The sequence below is a fragment of the Alligator mississippiensis genome, chromosome 2 (assembly GCF_030867095.1).
Source record: "Alligator mississippiensis isolate rAllMis1 chromosome 2, rAllMis1, whole genome shotgun sequence".
Classification (NCBI taxonomy): domain Eukaryota; kingdom Metazoa; phylum Chordata; order Crocodylia; family Alligatoridae; genus Alligator; species Alligator mississippiensis.
The window spans coordinates 65,544,718-65,569,912 of NC_081825.1; the positions used below are offsets into that span (position 1 = coordinate 65,544,718).

At 41.1% G+C, this 25,195-nt stretch overlaps 1 protein-coding gene across 2 annotated transcripts; it reads right to left on the reverse strand.

The window, feature by feature from the left end:
• Positions 1 to 727: 727 nt before the first annotated feature.
• On the reverse strand, positions 728 to 25,184 carry CNOT7 (CCR4-NOT transcription complex subunit 7). Of its 2 annotated transcripts, none has more exons than XM_019481282.2 (7): positions 25,166 to 25,184; positions 23,440 to 23,648; positions 22,913 to 23,106; positions 20,345 to 20,506; positions 10,758 to 10,902; positions 5,234 to 5,344; positions 728 to 2,389 (listed from the first exon to the last, which is right to left on the reverse strand). In XM_019481282.2, the coding sequence occupies exons 2-7, from the start codon at positions 23,554 to 23,556 to the stop codon at positions 2,261 to 2,263; spliced, it is 858 nt and encodes a 285-aa protein (XP_019336827.1). In that variant the 5' UTR covers positions 23,557 to 23,648; positions 25,166 to 25,184; the 3' UTR covers positions 728 to 2,260. The 2 variants fall into 2 exon arrangements, with proteins under 2 accessions (XP_019336827.1, XP_006262589.1); XM_006262527.4 differs by lacking the exon at positions 25,166 to 25,184 and adding an exon at positions 24,988 to 25,125.
• Positions 25,185 to 25,195: the final 11 nt, after the last annotated feature.

Sequence of the window (25,195 nt, forward strand, 5' to 3'; positions counted from 1 at the left end):
ATGTTTTAATAGCTTCCACCTAAAACAGGATTTCAGCAAGTCTTAAAGCACATCTAAATCTACACGGTCAGCATACTACTGATCTGTATAGGAAATCATCTAAACACTTAGTAGATTTTTCTCCAATTCAGAGCTGGAAACTAAAATACTAGTTTTACCCTTGCAAACCAAGCTAGTAGCAATGAAATAATTGGAGATGCACAGGAAGAGCACCCTGTTAAATTCTGAATGGAAAGAAATAGCCAGTGATGGAATCACTGGGGTAGCCACTGAAAAGCTTTCAGCCATTAGAAATATGAAATAGTCTGCATAGCACAGTAAATCTCAGCCGGGGTGCCAAGGCACCCTGGGGTACCTTGAGATCCTTTCAGGAGTTCTGAAGGTTGTCACACAGTGTTAGCACCGTTAAGTTTACGAATGATCCACAAAATAAACCTAGAGTTTTCAAATGGAAATCTGTAGTTGTGGTCTTTGAGTTCTCTGCAACAGAAAAACTATTTGACTAAAGAAAAATAGAGCAAAGGGGGTGAAAATGAGCTGGCATATTCCAAGGGGTGCCTCAAATTTATCGGGGGGGGGGGGGGGGGAGGGGGGAGGAGAAAGCCTGTGTGTCTAAAAAGTTTGATAACCACTGTGACTTAACACAACAGGAAGCATGCAGGAATTGAATTAGCTACAATATACATTCCGGTAAGAGTTTTACAATTAAACCACCAGTCTGTAGATATGTAAGAAAACATTTCCGAAGCCTTTATTTACAAAAGCTTTAAAAACAAATACCCTCTGTTATGCAAATAATTCATTGTTTTAAAAAGGACCACTCAGTTACATTATTGTAACTCAATGAAAGAAGAATATGTTAAATTACAAGGTCAACAGATCAATTTGGCGAACATTTGGAGATTTGCTAATATTGATTTTAGTGTAGATAACACACACACACACACACACACTACGGCGTGCATTCCATCATTTCAGGTTAGTATTTAGCTATTCAATAAGTCTTCCTGCACAACTGCTCTGTACACATGCTATGCATGGTTAAGAGAAAGTATTTTACAGTCCTTTAAAACAATATATATAAAATATATTGCTAAGATATACTTAAAAATAAACTAGCATTACACTCCTCAGGTAACTTTATTATCTATAAGTTATTTATATTTTGTTGTTTTACAACAAATCTGTACCATCGGTCTTTGTAGCAACTACAAAAGCACAACTTATCTTCCTTGTGATTTAATATTTCAATTCAGAATTGAGTTTTTCAAGGTCTTTGAGATTTATCTTTTAACTAAATTGACTTGCAAAATTCTCAAATCAAGTACATAATAAATATGACTTTATAAAATAAAAATATATAAAGGTATACATTACTGGAATAAAAGCTAGGAAATGAATCCAGGAAGTGTGCCATTACAGAACTACTGCAGTTCCAATATCCTTAGAAACTTTCAGCGGCAAAAATACAAAATCAAATCACAAGATTTTTCCCTGAAGGGTGTAAAGCTGGTTTTCAAATGCTTTGCTGGTTTTCTATCCAATCACAGAGCGGTTTTAAAGCAGCAGGCCAATTAGAAGCGGATGTGTGCAAGATGTACTTGGATGACTGAACACCAGTAACATAAACAGCAGTTTAGTAAGATTTCAGTAGTTCGTTTTGCTTGAACAAAGGTTATGCAGTAAATGAGTGATGTTCTATGGCTTCAAAAACCAAAGATATACAGTGTGAACTTGGAAACGGTGGCAGACTATTGTTTTTCTAGCTCAGGGCAAAATCCCCAAAGCTTCAGATAAAACATAGGATCTGAGTCAGTCACTCTCTAAAGTGCAAATTTGATGGTCCACAATCTTGAATAGCTAAAACTCCTGCATACTGGAAGGGACAGACACGAAATGGGGGAGTTAGTTAAATCAGTGCTTGTTAATTTGGGGAAAAGGGGAAAAAACAAAACTAAGACCAACTAGGTAAGTTTACCAGACAATTCATTATGATTTAGTTTTCCCCTTCTCTCTGCCACACTGAACCTATACATGCTTCTTTACAGATGGGCTAGGTACAAAGCCAAATTTAACCCAGAGAATTCTACATATCAAGATCAAAGTCTGTCATAGGAACAGTCAGATTTAGTATACAGAAAGGCAGAAAAGAAAGTGTGCTGAGACAGGGGAAAAAGCCTTATTGTCCAAGGGAATCAACAAGAGATAAAACCTATATACAAGCATGTGGAGCTCAAAAAAGGTGGTCTCCCATTTCATGTCATGACTGTTTGTTGGCTTCTTCTTCATATGCATTTCCTGTGCCGTTTTGTACATACGATGAACCAGAACCAAGGCCATACAAATGGCCACAATATTTGGCATCATCAATGTGATCTTCAAAGAACATCTAAAGAGAAGTCAAAACAGAGAAATCAATACTGAAAAGTCTCTGATTTTTCATATACCAAGCCTAAATGAAATCAAGAGAGAAACAATTAACACAAACAACATATAATTATTTTCCTGGCCATCTAAAGGCAAACATGTAGTATGCTTCCTTTTTATGAAAAAAATCAAGAGAAGTATAAGCTGGTCTCTCAATATACCTCTTCTGACAAAGCAGTAAACTGTAAACGCTTGAAAATCCTGCTTTACCTCATGAATTATAGCCTGCTTACTTTTGTTAGTTGCATTCACAAAAGTGTCTTTGCACGTGAGTTTTACATGCCTTCTCCTCAGCAGTCTGCAGAACCTCTAGCGTAATGATCTAAGATCTACACGTTGCTCAGTATGGTGTTAGGTACCAAGTATCTTGAAATACAGAGCAAGTATAATTAAAGAGTTTTTTTTTTTATCTACCAGCCAAAGTTAAAACTAAGTCTACATTCAGTGCCATTACTCTTCTGTGGCTTGTCCCTGAAGCTAACTGTAGACTGTGTTACAGGTTTTGGGGAAGGCTGGAATATGCAGTTCTTTGTCAGCTTATTTTGAAGGAATTTGACTGAAAGTGAGCTGCAAAGTTAAAATGAATATGGAATTAAGAAAATACAAAATGTAGCACTTTTACAAGCGTTAATTAACAAAGGAACATACCACAGGAGCCAAAAAAAGCCCTATAGTATTTAAGCACACATTCCATTTCAGAAACTCCCCTTTTCCACACAAATCCCTGGGCACCTATCTAGGTTTCCCAAAGACATTCCAAAATGCACAGCTCTGAGAGAGACATCACCAAGGTCTGAGAATCCAGTCAGAGACATCAGGGATATCACACATTGAAACGCTCTAGAATGTCTTTACGGAGCAAATAGTGTCTCTCTCAAAGGTTTTAAGAACAGAAGTATGGCTGAACTATTCTTTTTCCACCTACTGGATACCCCCCAACCCAACCCAATTAACACAAATTTGAACTTAAGGCTCCAATTTCCATCTTTAAAGCAAAGGACTAGCTGTGACAACTTCCAGACGGTACACAAAGTATAGAACATCAAATCCTATAAAAGCACAGATGTGTCTAACAAGGATAGCCAAAAGATGAGGACATAAGGAAAGGATATGGAATATGTTTCAAGAGAACAGTGCATAAAAGAAATTGACAACAGGCAACATGGAAAAGAATAGGAAGAGGGTGGACACAGGCAGAAGAGTTAAAATGCACTGTCTGAAACCATCCACCCTTTCTCCCCACAAAAATGATTTGTTTAGAGCAGCATTTCCTGTGTGCATGATATTGCTGTCCAGAAATTTATGGACAGTATCATCATCACTGCACAGTAGCAACTTTAAGGAAATCTCTATAGTATTACCATCACAACACACAATGTTTTCCAGAGGTCTAGAACTCTGGTGAAGGACAAGTTATAATTTACAATAAAAACAGAGGTTGCTAAAAAAATGAGACCATGCTGAGAATTTTAATAGGTTCTCTCTTCTCCCTTCCCCACAAAAGCCACAATGAAGTATAATATTACAGCTATGAGATATGGCTGTTATTCACTTTTCCCATTGTCTCTATACTGTTTAAGATCATACTTGGAATTTGAGGACATGAATTTAGCAACGGTGGGCAGACCTCACTGGGAAAGCCTGAATATTACCCAGTCTATACTCCGCTCAGATCTTATCATAAAAAGAACAGTCTTGTCCCGCAATTCTACTCTGGGCCCTGCAGGTCAATCACAGCTTTTTGAGCCAAACCACATGGAGACAGCGTAATGTGCAGTAAGGACTGGCTGATGTCACAGAATGTACTGCATAAGTTACGTCTCAGTATGGAACAGGCCAACTCAGTCTAAGTAATCTTTAAAATCAGCTGGCTTGACCTGCTAATGATGAGGACTGCCTCCGTTTGAGAATTAAATAGGACCCAGATTTTCTGGCACGAAGCCAGAGTTGAGATGCACTGACTCAAGAGAAGTTTCTTAAGCTTCTGTTCGAATACATGTCCCCTTCTTGAAAATGGAGCCTGTTTATGTGCAATTTCTCCCTGGTATTTGTGGAGGCAACCTGATGATCTTAAAAAAAAAAAAAAAAACCACCCACAAAACAAAACAAGAAAACCTTACCTTGTTCATATTTGGTAAGTTTGTAAGCTTAAATTAACCCAGGTACTAGAGACAGAAAGGTCTGTTTACCCAAGGAATCACACTAGAGCAAAGGACAAACAGAAGGAATGCACCATCTCAGACAGCAACTTAAATATTTAACATATTTGCAGTTGGCACGCTGATAAAAGCATCCAGCGTAGATGGGCCCATTTTTACACGTGGCTTGTGTTAGGCATATTGTACAACACCTGGAAGATGAGTGAGCAGAAGCTCCAAAAGACAAGCCAGGGACACTTGTCACCGTCAACCAGGAGACTCTTGGAGCAGGCTGCAGTCAACAGTAGCTTGCTCAAGCAGCTCGCACCCTCCCCACAGCAGCTGCCTTAAAGATGAGAGGCCCACAGGTGGCAGAAAGGAGCAATAGGACAGGAGGCAAATAAGTATGTGAAAGCAGAGAAGAGGAGACTGTAGTGCTGGAGCATATTTAATATTTTGTGGAGCAGGGGAAGAAGGGGAGCCCATTGACTTTGCTTGAGCAGGTACTGTTTTTAAAAACATTTGTTTGCCCTCTGGAAAAACTGGTAGAAATTACATTGCCTGAAGAGGTGAAAGGTACTTGTGCATCCTATTAGTGCATAACAGCAACTTAGGGCAGACTATTTTTGTCCTAGCAAATTACAGCAGAAAATAATGCATGCGCTTACTTCTCTCATTTTGAAAAAGGCCATTCCTGTGAGTAAAGAATCAGATCCTGCCTGATGCTGTGGTCCTATCCTTTCCAGCTCTAGCTGCTCAGCAACTTCTTGCAGTCCACCCTGAAAAAGGAAACAGCATTACAAAAAGTCAGGTAATTTAAGCTGGTCAGACAATTTAACCTAGCAGCTATTTGTATGTTTAAAGTCAAAGCAAAACAAACTCAACCCCTTGGCACAACAGTGCAAGCAACAGGACACTTTAAAGCACTAATGACTGGCTTAGAGAAGCAATAGACATGGTCACCCCAGCCAGTCAGAATCAAAAAACTGGCATGACAGTGTTACACTGACAACATCCAGGACTAATGCAGCTGACAAACAGATTCATAAATAAAGATGTTTAACTCCAAATCTTTCTATTGGGTTAGAATTTAAAAGGTGAACAATAATGCTTAAAAAACAAGCAATTTAAGAGTCCAAATCATTAAAAGAACATGTGAGCTTTAATGCGTCTTAAAATAACTGATTTTCATCTAAAATACAGATTTTTCTTCACTTACCTGACAGACCCTAATCTCAGGGTTCTGTACTCCCCTCACAACACTTCAAAGTACCACAAGCATCTAAAGCAGTATCAAGTCCAGGAAAAAGGTATGCTTCAGGAATAAGAGCACCCTGAACCCAAGTGGCACAGTTGGAAAATGAAGGGGGAAGGGGAGCAAGTGTGCAATTTTCAACTTAAACATTTTATTAATGGCCATAAGGGGAGTCAAAATAAGCTACCTTGTAAACAGGTTAAATAAATGTTAAAAGCTATACAAAGGCAGCCTTTGCATAAACAATTGTTGCGGTAATTTACTAAACTTGTTATTTAAGATGTTTTTCAAGCCACATGTTGAAAGCTACTAGATGCAAAAAGGATATAATAGCCCAAGTGCAGTAAGGATGCATTTTAAAACACTGACTACCCATGTAGCAGGTCAATACAGGGCTTAAACTGAACTGCTCCGCAGACTCTTAAACTGTAGCACGCACGTCACTGGTAACCTGTAGAGTACCCTTCAGTCTTCAAGCATATTGCTTCCCGTTAGGCATAACCCTGTGGAGAACTCAAAACCTGCTGGAAGCTAAGTGACAACTAAACATATACCTGACAAAGCTATGAAGGGTATTTTTGGTGCAAATTCAAATGAATTAAATTTGCAGAGAATGCCAGAACAGATGAAGATGCAAACCAGCACACAAAAAAAAGAAAAGGGAAAAAGTCAGTACCAAAAGGCAGTAAGACAAGATTTGGAACTCGAAAGCAAAACCTACATTTGGGGAGAGAAAACAAAGAGCACATATGTACATGTAAAAGGTGGGAACCTAACTAAGCAGCTACAACCACTACCTTCAACTGAGTATTTTCATCTTTACTCCTTTGTTGTGTTGTGTCCTAATATCACCTTTTCATACAATTAGGTTCTACAGCAATTGTGGAGAGGGTATGAACTTGTAAGGAGAGGCATGATCAATAAGAACTGTATACTGAGAAACTGGCTACAGCGTGAGAGGGAGAGAGGGACACTGAAAGATTAGTGACTTCTGGTTATAATTAACACTAAAACAGCTATTGACTAATTCAGCTTTCATTTAAATGTTACACAAGACAGTGGCTACTACAAGTGCAAGCAATGTTGTCACAAATCAATTCTGCTGTAGACATGTAAGTAGGTCCTTTCTCAAATTGATCCATTGGGGCATACAATTACAGTGTAATGGATCTACATAACTATATAAGCATGTGCAATAAACTACCCTGAAGAGATATCAGCAACTCTGTATGACAAAGTCAGTTACTGCCTGGAAAAAAAAAGTAATTTTTAAAAATATCTGAAAAAGAGGTAGGGAGGAACACCAGAGGAGGGGCACAGGAAAAAAGAGCCAGAAAGCCAAAAGTGACCATGAATCTATTTTGCCTTCTCCAGCATAAGAATGAGTAGAAACAATATTATTTAGTTATCCATGGTAGTAATATGACAGATGAGGAACTACGTTTAGCTTGAGACTGTCAATTTGACTTCTGTCACTATCTGAATGTGGTATGTCAATTCAGAGTTACTTAGCTTCTCCTCTTCAATAAGCAAATGGGAGCTAAGGGTAAGAAGAGATAAACTGAAGAGATGTTCTCAGCTTTTCAAAGTGCATGAATGAGAACTATTATACAAACAAGCTTAATTAGAATGTAGAACCCCTTTAAAAAAAAAAAAAACCCACTCATGCCCTTTTAAACTAAAAAGGGCCAATTAAAGACAGCAGCACAAGGTTACTTCCCTCTTCATATACAGTCAACTACATGACTGTCTACCAATTCTAATTTGGCTCAAAAGTCCATTAAAGAAAATTCCTTGAACATACTCCATTTAAAAAAAGAAAGGGAGGAGTTACTGACTACAATGTCTGGAGTACATCAAAAGTGAAAATAATCGAGGAATTACTAGTGATAGCACCCTCTTTGATTGTGAATAGCGCCCAAGATTTATCAAGAAGGATTCTTAAAAAACACCCACCTATTTTTAAACTATTGACCAAAACTGTCCGTCTCAAAATGACAATAACAGTTAAAAGCAAGAGAAAACTTTGCATATCCCCAGAGACTAATAATGGGATACAAAGTCTCTCTTTTTGGTCACTCTTTCAGACACCAGATCCCAAAAAAAAAAAAAAAAAAAAAAAAAAAATAGTAACCAGAGGTCTATATAAAGCATTTCACTTGAAAATACAAAATTTCAAGACAGTTCTACAAGTTGCCAGTCATTCTATGTCACTTGGTAAGTCTCACTATTATAGAAAATTCAGACATGGTCCAATATAGCTATGCTACCTGTATAGGTCTTCATTACCATAGTGTCTCAGGGTTTACCTCTACAGGGCCATTTCTCTGGAGTAAGCAAAAAGATAAATTTACAGTGCACTAGCTAGTAACTGTCTATGTGGTCAGCCTTACTGGACTATAAAAAAGTGTCCATGGGAAGACGCTTAGTACAGAGAAACTAGCATACTGTATATTCACACCCTAGCTTACTAATGTCTGCAGACAGAAACACCCTAAGCAGCTCTGTCATATATATATATATATATATTCACATATTGATCCTCAATACCATACAAGATGGGGACATAATATTTACCCCATATGTTTAAAGGTGTTTAGGTACTCTCCCATTCTAATCCCTTGAGAAGCTGGGATAATGTAATTTACTTGAAGTCATACAGGACATCTCTTGGGAGACCCAAGTTTAATTCCTGGCTTAACAAGTCCTACTCTAACTCCTGGGCCTTCCTTCCCCTTTGGGGCAGGATTGGCTGTCTGGCTGCAACCACAGGTACACCATTTCCCTTCATACAGAAAGGGATATAGGATAGGAGTAGGAAATAGTGCTGTTCTGTTCTTCAAATAGCGTTCCGACTAGCCTGCCAGGAGAAAGCCCCATAAAATGGCTGCAGCCAGTACTCGCACAATCTTATTCCTGTTCCCAAAGCAAACAAAAAAATGTTTTAAGAAGCATCAAGTTTATAAAGAATTGTCTCTAATAAAATGAACAAGAAGTAAAATTGGTTCATGTCAGTAGACAACAACTGCAGAGATATTCAATTCACTGAAGTTTAATAAAGATTGAAAAGAAAATGCATGGAAATTAGGCAACTGTGTATACAAGTAATCAATTTGACTTCTGAAAACTCAGACACTGACTGCTTCACTAGCTTCATTTCAAGCAGTTGTTGCCAGCCGTGTGGATTTGTATCAAACTGAGAACATTTAATTGCTGTGGAAAGTAATGAGATTCTTTCAATAATGCCTGAAGGGACAGGGTACTCCATATCTCGTCTCTTATCATTACTGGTCCAGTCAAGTTACCCAGAATTTGATCGTAGGAGTCCAAACCTGACTTATTTGCCCAACTTTGAAAAGCGCTCTCCATTCTTAAAGACTGAAAACACCAGCATATTTTTACAAAATGCACATCACGTTCTTCATATGCAAGTGTCATAAAGAACGAACTCAATCTTGTAACAATTGACAAATCTTTTCCCCACCCCCCAAAATCCTTATTATTCTGAAATTTGTTACCCTGGCCCCCCAAGTCCATAAAGTCAAGTACATAGGTAATGGCTGGCAAAAGAAAGAGCCAGTGTTAAAGCAGCACAAGTGTCTTTTCTGCTCATGACGACATTTTATTCATTTGTTTTTTCAAATACTTCTGCAGCTCTGTAGCTACTTCATTTTGTCCCTTGGACCCAAGCGGGAGGGAGGGAACAGGAGGAAAAACTGTAACAGTCTCTAACATTCTTCAATACCCAGCCATCTCCCAGACTGGTGTAGGTTCCTGTCAGAATGCAAACTCCTGACCAACATGAGGGCAGCTTGTCTGTAACTGAAAAAGGATGGTTTTCCCTATCCTCAGTGTCAGACTGATTAGCAGAGGTGCTGGAAATCGTGCTCTTTTCTTCCTTGTCATCACAAGGACAGTGGTTGAAAGTTCCATGTCTTATTTAGATATTGACAAAAAAAAAGTTTAGATCCATCAGCATTGTGTAGACCACTGGCTCAGTATTTTGAAATAAAAAAAATGTGGCAAATTCTCCCTTTTTCAGGATTTGGATGTACTATAGTCAGTCAAGTGTCCAGGTTTTCGTTTGGGCTCTCATTCAGCCAGCCCATGTTCCCATGTACTGCCTTCCATGAGTCTGACAGCCTCACATCAGTTGCATACTTTTCATTTCATCACCAAACTAGTCACATGGGCTTCTTTAGCCAGAACAGCTGTAACAAACCAGTGGCATATTTTTACCTCACTGTCTTTGCCTTCATGCATCCATTCCTATTTCATATTCATTCTCCCATCCCATAAAATCTTCTCCAAATCTTATGCCTAATAGAACAAGGAAATTAGTAGCCTAACTGGCTTGGAAGAAGTGAGTTCCTACACTTTGTTTATCTTTTCTAGAAGTCAAGAGTTGCCCCTGAGCCTAGGCTGCTGCTAAGCTTCACCTACAGAACCACCTGATGCTCCCAACACATTCTTCCTTTCATGAAGCACTTTTGCACTGCCATAGCCATCACTACATCTAGCCAGAACAACTGCAGCCCTATAGTAAACTAAGCAGTGAGGAATGATGCTAGAGCTTCTGGAGATGAAGTTCAGCTCTCACAGTCTGATAAATGAATGGTGAGGGATTACTTCCTAACACAGTTTTATTGTGAGCAGCACTGTTTGTGGCACTGCCACTAAGATGGGATTGGTTTGTTATTTTTAAATAGCAAGAAGCTACAAGACTTGAAGTGGATGCTTCCACCTGCCTCTTACATTCTAGCAGTAACTTTACCATCAAATGATCAAAATTCAGTAAATTACAACAATGGTTGGAGAGTAATACCATCAAGGCAGAGCTCACTGCAGGACAAGGTAGCAAAAAATTTATTTTATTTTTGTAGAAAAAAAATGCCCTCCTAGAACACTGGTTTTGAAGCACAATTCAAATGGTTTACCTTGAGATTTTTGCAGCTCTTCATGAGATATTTCACATCATAGATAACAGGGAAAAATAACCGGAGTATCTCAAAAAAGTCTAGCTCTTCTTCAGGTAAATTGGAGTTTGTGAGGATCTTGATTAGATAGCCGAAGTCATAACCACTGCAAATTAACCACATAAAAATAATTATCAGGTAGATGACTCTAAAAAGACTCCCATCTCCAAAATAAAACTGTTTAAGTTTTATATGTATATAAATATATTAAAAAAATATATATTTTACTTTTATATATATAAGTGGTGTTTTGCAAATAAAGTTATATTTAACCACACAGAAAACAGATTGTTACAGTGCAGTTTCCAGAAGGCATATCTGCACATCATGAGACTATGAAAACAGGTGCATCCTACTGGCAGTCTTAGAGGCCAAATGATGGAATGAACCTTGACTTGACCCCTCTGGGTTTGGTGGCGGCTACACTGCCCTGCCCTATCCATCCAATGTAGCTGACATTTCAGTTGCCAAGTCAAGACCTACTGCAAAGATACATAATGGATAAATGGATCTAGGTGAGGAGGGTCCTGCTTTGAGTAGGGGGTTGGACTAGGTGACTTCCTGTGGTCCCTTCCAACCCTAATTCTCTATGGTTCTATAAATATATTGCTTTGGCTCCTTCTATAAGCCTTGAGGTTTCTGGGGAGAAGAAAGTAGAAGTTGAAATTGAAGGATTTCTTCCACTGTATATAGATTGTGTGCACTGGGGTAAATTTCATCTTCATTAAGGCTGCATGCCCTCTCCTTTTACCAGGGTTCTAAAAGCAGTACAAATCACTTCATTTCAGCCTCTACCATCTTGTCATCAGAAAGCCATGAGTATGCACACTGCCTGACTATTCATAGTTACCCATTTACTGTAAATTAAAATCAGGAGAAAGTATACATTACACACATCTAAACCTAAACCCCTTATACACATCTATACATTTAAATATGCGAGAGGGAAAGACTTAATTGACATATTGACTGAGTTCAATATGAGTTCTCGTAGTCTTAATAGAGCTATTATTTGAAGAAGTGACAGGGAAGAGTTAGACTAGAGATTCTCAAGCAGGGTTTCATGATGTGGGTGCTGCTGTCACACCTCATGCATAGCCAGATCAAGAAGGGTTGTGGCATGAGCATGCACTCCTTGCTTGCATAAAAGTTGTTTGATAGACCTAAGCAGATAGGAGCACCTGCTCTTTCCACAACACTTCTCAGTCTGGCTCCACACAGCATCCCTCAGGACCAGATATGTGCAGGACAAACAGAACTGCCCCATGTGCCTCCATTTTTTGGAGGAGCACAGGAGTGGACTGGGAATGGCTATAGCAAGAGTGGGTGCTCCTGCCTGCTTTAGGTTTAGCCTCCTACTGGAGACAGGAGCATGCACTTGTGCTTCAGTCAGTTCTAGTCAACCAGTGTATGAGGCACATGGGGTACTTTTATCCAGTGACTGCAGCCTGACCCCAGTTGAGAACCACTAAGGTAAGCAGAGGCAGCACAACAGCGGTTCTCAACCAGGGTGTTGCCAAATTCCAAAAAAAGAGAGGGGTGCCTTAAACCTAAAAAAAGTTAAAGTACCACTGAGTTATAGACTATAAGCTCTTCCATGCAGGGATTCTCAGTGTGTCTGTGCAGTACACATGGGTCCAAATCTTATCTGGTACATTTGGGTGTTATTAACACAAACAAAACACAAAGTATGCGAGACCATATGTTTGGGTGACATTACTCAACTACCTGTTCCTCAGATCCTGGAGAGAGTTCCTGCATGCTGGGTGCCTATACCCGTGTAAAATCCCACTGACTTCAAAGGCAGAATCAGGACCTGAGCATCCTGGATGCAGTTTATACCTACTGCAAATGGAATTGTGCTTACTTATATGATTTAGAACCACTATATTTTTTAAAATCAGTTTGATTGTATTCATGGCCTTACCATTATACTACTTAAAGGAAGAAAAACTAGGAAATCCTAAGTAGATATCCAAGAATGGATCATTTCCTAAAGTTCACCTGAGAGGCTACAGGAAAGGTACAGTTACTTATGCTTCTCCCAAGGGGATTTCCTGTATGCTACTGTGGACTTCTAGTTAAAAGGAGGCAGGCACAGCATCTAAGGTTCCCACTGCTGCAGATGTCCCTTTGAAGCTATGCTGGCAACACTCCAATCTCCAGCATCAGTCTGACGCCTTTGCTCCCTGGCTAGTAAATGTAGGAGCTTCAATTGAGACGAACAGGGTAAAACTACAGAGCAGCGAGCCCAATTACTTAACAGTTAAAACTTGAGACCATGAAAGCAAATATTTTGCTCACACTTGCAAAAAAAATTCAAAGAAAATCTAAAAGGGCACTAAGAACCAAAACCTGAGAAGACAGGATTAGAGAGACCTTGGCCCCTATGGAGATCAGAGAGTAAATCAGCCAGTCAGTCACTTCAGACTGGTTCACTCATGATTAAGGCTGAACCAAAAACTTGTCCTTCTAATGCAGAGGAATAGTTATACTGTTAAATGTCTGTGCTTTTGCTTTCCTACAAATTTCTTAACTTCCTCAGGAAGTCTTACACAATGAAATTACCAAAAACATGCTGAATATTCCATTTCAGTTTCTAAATGGAAGTAATACTACAAGAACTGTTAAAAATGGTTTTGACGAGGATTTTAAAAATTGAGCTCACTACCAGAACTGAAGTTTGCGGCAGGAGAGGAAATATGCATTTACATCTGTGATTGTGTGGATATAAGGAAGCAGTTTTTTCCAGGGCCCTCATGCAGAAAATAAATAAATAAATAAAATCGCAGCAAGAATCTTAACAGTGGAGTACTCGATGGCATGAATTATTTCTCTCCATTGCATGCAGACCTTTAACTCAGATGCATGTGTTTCTGGAAAATAAACCAAGACTCTGTTTGTTCAGCTTAACATAGAAGTCTCTCAAATATTCATACTGAACATGTTTATACACATTTCCAGTGTACCACAACAACCAAATATTATTTCACAACCTAGTGGATACATTTCACACCAATACACATATAATACATTCATATTTTATTTGTGCAGGTTACCAAACATCTACATTTATTCTCACAGGAGCAGCAGAACTTCCAAATTTGGATCAAAACCAACTTTGGAGCCTAAACTTAGAAATCTGTACTCAAGAGTGACCAGTGCTGAACACAGAAGAAAGTGTAAAATGCCCAATTATGAAAAGGAAAGATTCTCTATGAACTGTCAGGCAGTCAGTTTTTGGTTTACATCTTAACACACAAGAGGTTCCAATCCTTGTATCTGTAACTTTGAATGGGTGCATTACATAAGATACAGAAAACCTGGAATAATATGCACACTTAATACCCCATATTTACAAAACTAAGCCAAAGACAATACGACTTTCAGAAAAAATGTTTGTGAAAAAGATAGAATTGCCAATTTTTCTTTCTTTTGGTCTTATCTGGAAAAAAAGGTTTCAATAGCCAATTAACTGTAGGCAAGTACTTTTCTCAAGCTACCAATTAAGTCTATAGGGCTAGAAAAGCTTAAATTGCTTTTATAAATGATATACTCCATCTTCAACTAAAAAATTAGCCAAATGCTTAAAGCCTAAGAAATCTTCCCAAAAAACAGTATATCTGAGCACCTCAAGCTGCAGTATATAAGATATACTGGCGGTATATAAGAGCTTAAAATAATGGGCCTCTGAAGTAACTACTGTTTGCAAAAGCAATTAGTGACATGCAAGTAAAACATGCACCCATATCTGGAAATTGCCTGTGGTCAAGAGATGATAAATTGCAGTTGTCCAGTGCAACAGAGAGCTGCTACCTATCTGTTGTTGATTTTTCAGAGGAATCTCTGGAAAAAAAATCCATTTGCATGCAATGAATATCTTTAAATCAAAAGTCAAATATGGATCAAGATTTTTACATAATAGTTGGTTTTCAGAGGTACTGAGTATTTCTCAATAAAATCAGAAAGATTTATAAAAAAAAAAAATATTAATAGGACATTAAGGCAGAATAAGATAACAAAGTTGGAATGAAACTCATGTCAGAATTACTGTTAAGAACACTCCCTTCCACTGAAGTTAGTAATTACTGAATCCAGTGAAAACCCAGGTACAGATTCTAGGCATGCAACATTTGTTATATGTTTGGGAATTAAAAACCTAAGCACATTTACAGCCACTATATTGGAAAAGATTTTAGAGTTCTTGAAAAGAACCACTCCTGTGGAACATACAGATAAAAATAAACAATTTCCAATGTTACTTATGCTTCTTTAACTTGTTACTTAATAGAAGCTTAATTATGAATGAAATTACCCAATATAAAAAGAGGAGCAATAAATGATTTCTTAAAGGTATCCTGCACCATCTAGCTTACCAAGTTAGTTTTCTGTGTTCAAGTATGAAGGTCTTCAGCTAAAGAGTATTTCACCCCATGCAACTGAGGCTGTCTGCAAATCAAAGGACTAAAGGCAAAGCCTCCAAGAAATCACTGGACTTCAAAAAGCCACTGAATGTCCACAGCAATGTGAGCCCTAGTGTATTTACTGACCCAAATAACTAAAGACCCAACCAGCAGGCCTTGTTTATACCAGAAAGGAATTGCTGGCATAGTTATCCCAAGTCTACAGAAGAGTACACTAGGATATAACAGTATTTAAAAGTGCCCACACATAAGTAATATGCACCTATGTAGAAAAGCTCCATTCAGTAAGACTAGTTCCAACAAGCTATAGTTGCAATGACATATCTGCACTAAAAGCCTTCTGTCAACACACCTATATCTTCAAGAATCATCTTTCACATCCCTAATCAGACACGGCACAGCTGTATTACAAGAAATATACAGGGGAAGAAGAAAAAAAAAAAAAGTTGTTCCAGGTATGTTATACTGGCTTCCCAAATTAAAACAAGCTCTACTGGCAAACGACTTTTTTTTTTTTCCTGACGTAACTACCTCTGCACTCCGGCTTGTACTGGAATCTCTGTCTCAGGAAGGGGTGCAATTTTGCTCTCATATTCTTAACCAACCTAAAGTAGATCACACCTAATGGGCAGAAACTTCCTTAAGTTTAGCAAACTTAAGTATGTCAGAAACAGTTAAAACACAGTTGGCCCTGAACCTGTTCCATCACCCATCCAGGATCTTATCCCATTTTCCGGGGCACTTGAAAGAAATTCTTCCCATTCACACTAGGAATTTGTAGAAAGTAGTGAACAAATTAAACAACTGCATTACAGACAAACAACTGCCTTACAACTAGGTCTGCTAGTTGGTTACTTGTAGTTTGAAACACTTAAGTTATTGCTGGGGAAACTATGTTTCTTCTGGCAAATAGCTGTTTTCAGCTATTTTAAAGCTGTGTTGATCAAAGAGTCCAACTCAAAAGAGATTTATTATTAAATCTTGTTATGAAGCCAAATGGGTTGATATGTACAAAACACAGCAATTGCAAAAAACTAATGCTAACAATATTATGCCTTCTACATATGCTTCAGCATGGATATAAACAAGTTACTTATTCTTTTCAATTCAAAACTTGAAATAGTCAATATTGGCTTCACAGACATTTTTTTGTATGCACATTTAAACTAATGCTATATTTTTACTTTATTAGTGCTGAACTTCTTATTTCTCAGTACTTTGGAAGGTAGGGGGAACGGGACCATACACAACAGATGAATATAAATTTATTTGGGTCTCAGTTAAAAATGAAGCATCAGTACTTAAGGACAAACAAAAATTCACTCAAGACCCCCCCCAAAAAACCAGTAATAAGCTACATGTTAATCACAAATGCATCATGATAAACAAAAATAGCTGAGAATAGTTTAATCTATTTATAGTCCTAAAACAGTTATGTCACTTTTTTTAGGAAGCTTTTGTTTCACTGCCTAGTACCCAATAATTAAAATGTCAAAATGAGGGCATTACTTAGTAACAGACTTTAAAATCCATTGTTGGCTGCAAAAATGTAAAATTATCTTCAGTATCTAACTGACTACACAACAACTCCATTACATAAAGGCAACATTTAACTCCCACTAACAACAAAACCATGTTTTATGTTTCTGTTAGAGGCTCTGTTGTTTTTGTACAGCAAGATGGGCTCATATAATGGAATAATAGAAACATTAGAAATCAGTTTGTATGACAGCTAAAAGGTTGCATTAAGCTTTTTACTTTAAATGGAATGATTTGCAGAGTGCATTGACCTACTGGTAAGTCTGGAGTAAATATTCCTTGTGGGCTGAAGCACAGGGCAAACAGATCACAAATCTCAGGCAAAAAAAGGAAATATCAGTGGTAAAAATCTGAAGAAAACAGTAGTGCACTGCAACTTATTAAAAGACTAAGATAAATATGTGAATGTGAAATTAATTTAATCATACAAAATAAAACTTTGGTTTCTAAAGAGTTCAGTAAGCACTCCTATATTTAGTTTATAAAAAGTGGGACCCAAAATGGGAAATTACAGTTTACAGTTACTTTTTTTCACTACTTGCACATATGTGGTACATAAAGGGGCAGTGCCATCTGCTGGTTCATAAGTCTGAAGACTTTAAGCTGTGCATTGCAGTTTGAGCGTCTAAAAAGGGAAAGCAATATTTCTGTGCAATCTATAATACCATTCTGTTTGTATTAGAATGGCAAACGTTTGATCAGTTAATATGCTTATAACAAGCAATAGTCTGACTATTAAGTGCTCAGCTGAATCTTAAAAATATCCATTTACTTTGATTTATCATGTACAGTTTCAGACTACAAGTTTCCCTCACTTTATGCAAGTTCTGTATATATGAATTTGCTGTTATGCAATGACCTCTTTTATACCCAAAATTTGTTATATGCGAGATAAATTCACTCTTATGCAATCGGCATAGGCGCACTCCCCCCTCCCCCAAGCAGGTAAGTCTGTGGGAGGAAGGGAAAGGGCTGTGGGGCCAGGGCCCCACTCACCCCAGCCCCTCCTGCAGCTGCTCTGGGAGAAGCCAATGCCAACGGCCTGCAGCCGTTGGACTGCGCCGTGCGCCAAACCCCCCCTGAGCTCCGCTTGTCCCCACTCACCCCAGCCCCTGGGCCATGCTGTGCCATGGTGCAGGCAGCTGGCATCAGCTGTTCCCGGGGCCACTGCAGCACAGGCTGGGGTGAGTGGGGACAAGCAGAGGAGCAGGGGGCAGAGCATAGCTTTGTCCCTGCTCACCCCAGCCCCTGCTGCAGCGGCCCCAGAAACAGCCAATGCCAGCTTCCTACAGTTGCTGGGCTGCGCCATACCCCGAACCCCCCAGGGCTCTGCTTGTCCCCAATCACCCCAGTCCCTGGTGCAGTGGCCCTGAGAGCAGCCAACACCACCCACCTGCACCACAGCACAGTGCAACCCAGGGCCTGGGGTGAGTGGGAACAAGCAGAACCCTGTGGGGGTTCAGGGCACGGCGCAGCCCAGTGGCTGCAGGCAGCTGGCATCAGCCATTCCTGAGGCTGCTGCAACAGGAGCTGGCGTGGAGTGCAGACAAGCTGCGCCATGTCCTGTGCCCCCTGGTACTCCTCTTGTTCACACTCACCCCAGTCCCTGCTGCAGCAGCCCTGGGAACAGCCAACGCCAGTTGCGGAGGTAAGTGTCAGTGGGTGTGGAGAGGGGAGCACAGCTTTTGCTGCTATGCACATCCCAGGAGGGCTGCAGGCTGGGGTGCTGCGCTGGGCTTTTCCTCGGGGGGCACATGCCCCTGGATCTGCAGGCAGGATGAAAAGGCTGCCACTGCAGGCTGGGGCTGGCACTGAGCTCTTTCTGGTGCTCAGGGCAGGTGCCAGCCTGCTCATCCCACACACAGATCCGGGGCCACACGCCCCCCAGGAAGAGCCTGGCACAGCTCCCCAGCTCGCAGCCCTCCTGGGGTGTGTAGCAGCAAAAGCTGAGCCCCCTCCCCCCGGACAGTTCCCCTCACTTTGCTCCCCACTGCAGCCTCAGAAGCTGTTAACACTACCTGCTACAGCCATTTGGCTGCACTGTGCCCCTCCCCCTGCCCCTTTCCTAGTCCCAGCCTCACTACCTCCCTCACCTCTGTGGGAACATATCCCTATTTGTTACCTTATAAACCGGGGTCCCTTTATGCAAATTTGATTTATGCACAATTTTCCAGGAACACATGTACCGCATAAAGTGAGGGAAACCTGTACTCTAAACATATCCAAGTTTTCTATTCAAGTCTGATATCAAACTTCCAAAAAACAGATTTCCTAAACTGGAGCACCCAACACTAGGCAGTAGTACTTCTATACCCTTACCGATTGGAATTACATGGATGTCTAAATAGACGTTCTGTCACTACGCTAGATATTTCTGAAATTGGTATCATCAGACCAAGCAGCCACTGCAAATTTGAACTATTTTACTTGGGACTGGTTTTTTGTTTTTATAAGTCGATACCAACCCATTTTGACCAGTACATGGAGCCAAGGCTTCATAAGTTATCCAGACAAATTTAGTACATCGTGCCAGATGTGTGTCACACAATCAATTTCAGTGCTGCCTTATATATCAGGTATGCCCACTGAGGAACATTGGCTCTCCAACAAAATAGTGACACTCAAGCACTTCCCAACTCATGCCACATTCAGGATTGTACCAATATTCAGCCACAAACAAATCAGTTCTCACCATGGATACTTAAGACTATTAAGCTGCTTGATGCTGAAGACCTTCCACAACATCCTCTGTCTACTGCATGGAGAAGAGAATTCTTTGTTGCCTCCCCTCCAACCATATACTTTATCTCAATAAATCCAGGATGAGGTGGGGGGGGGGGGGGGGGGCGCAAATTTATAAGTTTTTCAGGTGTAGAATCTAATTATTGGAGGATCAGCTTAAATTTAAGTCATCATGGATTCAGGTAAACATGGTAATCACTTCAGTCTTGCTAAAAGACCATGATTTTTCAAATCCAGTTATGGTCACTTCTTAATAAGTATAATGAGTAAGATATCCTGCCAATTTTCTTCACCTATACCCTTCCAAAGAATCTCAAGGTACTTCAAATCATTAACTTTACTTCCCAAGATGAACACTACGTCCCTGTAATAAGCTGACCATACCCAAACTCAAAAGTTTTTTTCTGCAAGACAATCCACTGTATGCGTTCATAAACAATCCTTGTCAACATTTTTATAACGCAACTCAAAGCCCTTAGTTATACTTAATGATGTGTGTCATTAAGCAATGTGTTAATGACCTTATCAGCCTATATCCAAAGTAATTATAGCGATCTTATCAGCAGCTTGGGGAGTTCACATGTGGACAAAGGCCAAAGGACTGCTACTCCAAGAAAAGTAACAAGACAAGTCATTGGCTTCAAAATGCATGGTAACAGATTTGGAAGCTTGAACTTGAATAGCAACATTCAAACAAGCCTTTGCAAGTCAATTTACTATACCTCAGAAGTAATCCAGCATTAGCTGTACTGTTGAATTCCCAAAGCTAGTTGTTTTTAGTTCTGACATTTGAAGATACTGATAAACAGCCAATTCAAATATTATTTTGTATTTGATATTTACCTATGAAATGAAAGCCACTTGACTCCTTCACAGAGCACGACTCCGGATGTCATAAGAAGTTCTGCAAAATATTGAGTCTCAATTCCTTCTTCCTCATGCTTTTTAAACTGGATACCAGATGTTGTTAATAGTTCTATAGAGTCCTGGGCATACATGTCTTCCCTAAAGGGAAAAAAAATATATGAAGTCACAAACATTTAAATTCACACAGAAATATCCTGGGTGTTATGTTTAAGTAAAATCACAAAGAATATCATCCTTCTCTTTGAATCCCACCAGACACCCAAGTCTTCCATCTCTATTATGCAAAATATCAAATATGTGTCTTCATTTCCATGGTCCTTCCCCATCTTATCCATCATCCTTCATTTTGTGTTGAAATACACTTTCACCTCTGAACTGCCAATGGGCCTGCCTCCACCCCCTACTTGATGAACTCTTCTAAACTTTTACCCATGCTCCCTTTCCTACTAAACAACTGTAAAGCTACTTCACTGTTCTCCTTCAAAACTTTCCTTAAAAGTCTCCATCACTGAGATGTCTAAGGCAGGGGGCTTGCTTAGATGATCTTGAGGTCCCATGATTCTATGAAAAGAGATAATCTTGGTCAAGTTTTTGTAGATAAGTTGCTGATGGACAAAAAGCAACACCTATGATGCTGACCAAAACCAGATCATTATCTCCATCTGGCACCCCTGCATCTGAAGTTTTTAAACTGCAGAGGTGGGTCTCCTGGCCAGGGAGGCTTCTGCCGTGGTTGCCAGCAGCCAAGAAGTTAACACTGCCATCACCACTCAGCCCCCCCAGTGTGACCGTGGACAGCGATAAAAAAGGCCCAGTTCAGGTTAGGGGACATGCACACATTTTCTACCCTGACTTGAGCAAAAACCTGGGAAAATAAACAGTACCCAAGTGTTCCCATAGGAACAGACTTCCCCACCTGCAAGCAATAGTCAACTCTACAAAGTTTATCAAGTTGTGGGGAAGTGGGACAAACGGTCTTGCGGAAAAACTTTACTAACTGTTAAGGTTATCACCATCAGTATGACCAGTTCTGTCCTTGTCCCACTCCTAGCTGCTCTCCCCACCCTTTCCCTTGCGTTGCCACCGCTGCAGCATTCACCCCTTGTGCTAGATGTGCTGACACCACAGCCGCAGCAACAGGGGTTGAGTGGTGACAGTATTAACTCCTTGATTGTTGGCATCAGCAGGTTCCACCTTTTAATCTGCCCCCCAAAAACCCTCAAAGCCCCAGATCAGACACTGTTTCAGTGCAGTTCTGGTTTCAATGTTAGTGCATTTAACCTTTTGATTCTCCTGGGGGAAATGGGGGGTTGTAAAAGTAATAGTAATCTAGCTGGGGTCATCTAGACCCAGCACTCTTTCCTGCCTATGCAGGGGGTCGGACTCGATGATCTATTGAGGTCCCTTCCGACCCTAACATCTATGAATCTATGAAACTACCTAGGAAAAAATTATTTTGTAAATTAGGAGTCTCTTCATTATTGTGATTGGTGCAATTCAATAGATCCCAAAAGTGTCATATTTGTTAGTTTGTGTAGGTATGCAGAGCATGGTAAGAAGAGACGATACTATTGCCAGTATCCCACAAGCGTTAATCATTGCTAGATCACGCCATTATTGAGCTAGAAAAAGTATAGTGTAGTACTTGGTCTAACTCTACAAACCAAAAGACCGAACAGCAACCAAAGACAGAGGAAAAATGTTTTTGAGACCTTAATTAAATTTGATGTAGTGAAGTTGATCAGATTTCCTATTTGGATAACTAGCCATATCTGGTCTCAAAAAAGCCGATACAGTTTTGTTCCAGTTATTACTAGCTTGCCTTTTAAAGCTGTGAACACCCTCAGGGGAGCCATTGGGGGGGGGGGGAGGGGGGCAAAATGTGTGCCCCCCGGATCTGTGCATGGGACAAGGATGGGCTGCTGTGGCAGGGTGGAGCAGGGGGCAGTGCCAGCCTCATCGGGGGTCGGGAAGCGGGTGACGATAACGACACAACCAGTAGCTGTAGCCCTCCTGTAGTACCCCTCACCACCCCAGCACTGCCGCCAACCCCCCTACCGAGAAGGGCCCAGTGCCACTCCCAACCCCCCACACACAACAGCAGCCCACCCTCACCCCGCACACAGATCAGGGGGTACATAACGCATGACACCCGCCCCATGACTCCCCTGGGGCTGTGTAGCAGCAGGATCTACACCCCCAGAAAAGCCGCTTGTGGCTCCGTCCCATGCCCCCTACCTAGGCAGCACCTGCCCCTGCCACAGCCCCACTCCCTCCCTCACTGCACTGGCCTCGATCTGCTCCCCCCCATGCCTCTTCCCCACCCCAAAAGACTTACAAGCTGGATGCTGCTCTCCAAGCTGCCAGGCTGTATATCGGCAATCAGATTGGTATCAGCCAATACTGCATGTTAATAACCGGCCACTGGTATCAGCCCAAAAATCTTTATCAGTGCATCTCTCTCTCTCTCTCTCTCACTCAACACACACACACACACACACACACACACACACACACACACCAGTAATGAGATTTGCCACTTACGTTAAATTAAATTTAAAATTAAACTGCCACGTAGAAGTTCCTGGAGGGTATTCGCCTTGCTCGTTCATGAATGTCAGCCCTAGCTGAATTATCTTTAGCAAGTCTACATTACAGCGTAGTAGTTGGTACTGATAGTCAGCGTTGCTTCGGAATTCTCCGATAGGCCTTGCAACTACTCCTGGAAATTCTGTGTCCTATCGAAAAATAAAAGTAGTAACCTTCAATGAAGGGAGTGGAGGAGAGGAATATATTTACATGTCACTCATTCAGCAAGCATTTAAACATTTTTTTCAAACAGTGTTATCAGCACTCACACTAAAATGGTGGTACCATCTTTAGTAAACACTAGTAAACATTAATATTACCACAAAGGATTACCTGCACTAATAATTCAGCATTTTTTCAGTCAAAGTTCATTACCTTTAATAGGAAAGATCCAACCTCAAAAATTCTGTCATTTCATTATTTGCAATATTCTCGCAAAGACAAAATACAATCCAATGCTATGCTAAATCAGTCAGACATACCATGGCAACATAGTTATACTTCCGTATAACTTGACGAATTTTTTTCATTTCTTCATCCAGGTTACAAGCCCAAACTTCACAGATTCTTTGGCTATGATCTACTGTAGCTGCTGGCATAGTGGGGGGGGGTTAGATATCATGCATCAAAAAAGTTATACTTGACTGACGATCAGGTTCATAAAAAAAGGATTTAGGGTTTCCTTTTCAACCTAAAAGGCAACAAGATTTTTTAAAAAGTTAAATGCTTATATCCAATTATCTGGCAAGAGCTATTTCCTTAATAAGCAACAAGACCGATTTCTTGCCTGAGACATGCTAAACTAAGTAAACCTCCTAGTCACTAAAAGCACATGGACACAGTTGTACAAACCAGTGCTCTCTTCAAAAATAGTACGCTCTCACTTGGGTACTCAACCCATTAGCTTGGTCAACTTCCATATAACCAAGCATACTGGGTGTGCAGATTGGGTCTAGCATCTCATAGAAGAATGTACCATGGAGCTGCACTGAAAGCTGCAAAAGACCCACACTCACTACTGCAATTTCCTCTTGTAGGAGAAGAGCATGGGCTGGGATCACAGGACAGTTTGCAGCATGAAATAAAGCAAGATTAGCCCGAAGGATAGACTTAGGTGGGGAAATAGCATAGAACAGAATAACTCCCACGCCGACGGTCTTATGCTGCATGAAGAGCATCTTTGGTCCACTCTGAGAGTAGATCAAGTGGAGGCTAAAAACTGGTTTACCCTTGGACAAAGAATTTTATCCCGAGATCCTAGAGACACACATGCTCGTTGTCCTACTTTGGCTAGATGCAGACACTGCTTTAATCCAGGGCTGACTGTCTGGGGGGAGGGCTTTGACTCGCATCAAAAGAGCGGTCAGGACAAGTTTTGGTCAAAGTAGCTTGAATGGTGATTTCCTTGGAATTGGTCTGGACTGTTCCAGGGCAAAGCATGAATTTAGATACTTCGCGCACACTTCACAGAATCATAAAGAACCGGTGAATGACAAAGACGGGCTGGGTGGAACGAACCACCAGATACCATGCAGCCCAAGCCTGTGCCTTGCTATGCAGAGCATCCCATGCACATCCACAATCTGAACTCAGTGCAAAACTGCCATGGGAAAGCAGGACAAGGAGCACATCTGTCTATAAGGTCCCAAGATAAAATTCTCTCTCCCAGAGTAAGCCATTGCTTGTTTTTAGCCTTTAAGTACCTGCGCCGCAGCCCAATGCTCTGCCCCAGGACAATCGAGGCCAACCCCAGGGAATTGCCACGTTGCCCCGGCCTGGTTTCATGCAGGTCAACACCAGGAACAAACCTGGGATTAAACCCGCCGCGGCTTGCAGCCTAGCTGACCCGCCCCCCGAGGAAACTGCGAGGATCCACCCGCGCGCAGGGTCGGGCGGCGAGAGCCCCTGGCAGGCCGGAAGCTGTAACCGGGGGGCCGCAGCCCGCCCAGCCCCGCCGACGCCCTAGGGAAACGCGCCTCCCGCCCCGGAGCCGCTGTCCCCAGGCCAGCCCCGCCCCGCCCCGCGCTTACTCGGCGTGAGGCGGCCGGGCCGGGCCGGGCCGGGGCGGGAGCGGCTGGGCCCGGCGGCGGCGGCGGCGGCCCCAGGACGCCCCGGCGCACGGAGCGAGTGCGAGAAGCGGAGAACCTGCTGCCCCCGCCGCCCCACCGCACAAAGCCATTACATCATCACGGGGCGCCGCGCCCTGACCTTTCAACTCTGCCCTCCGACCTCCCCCCT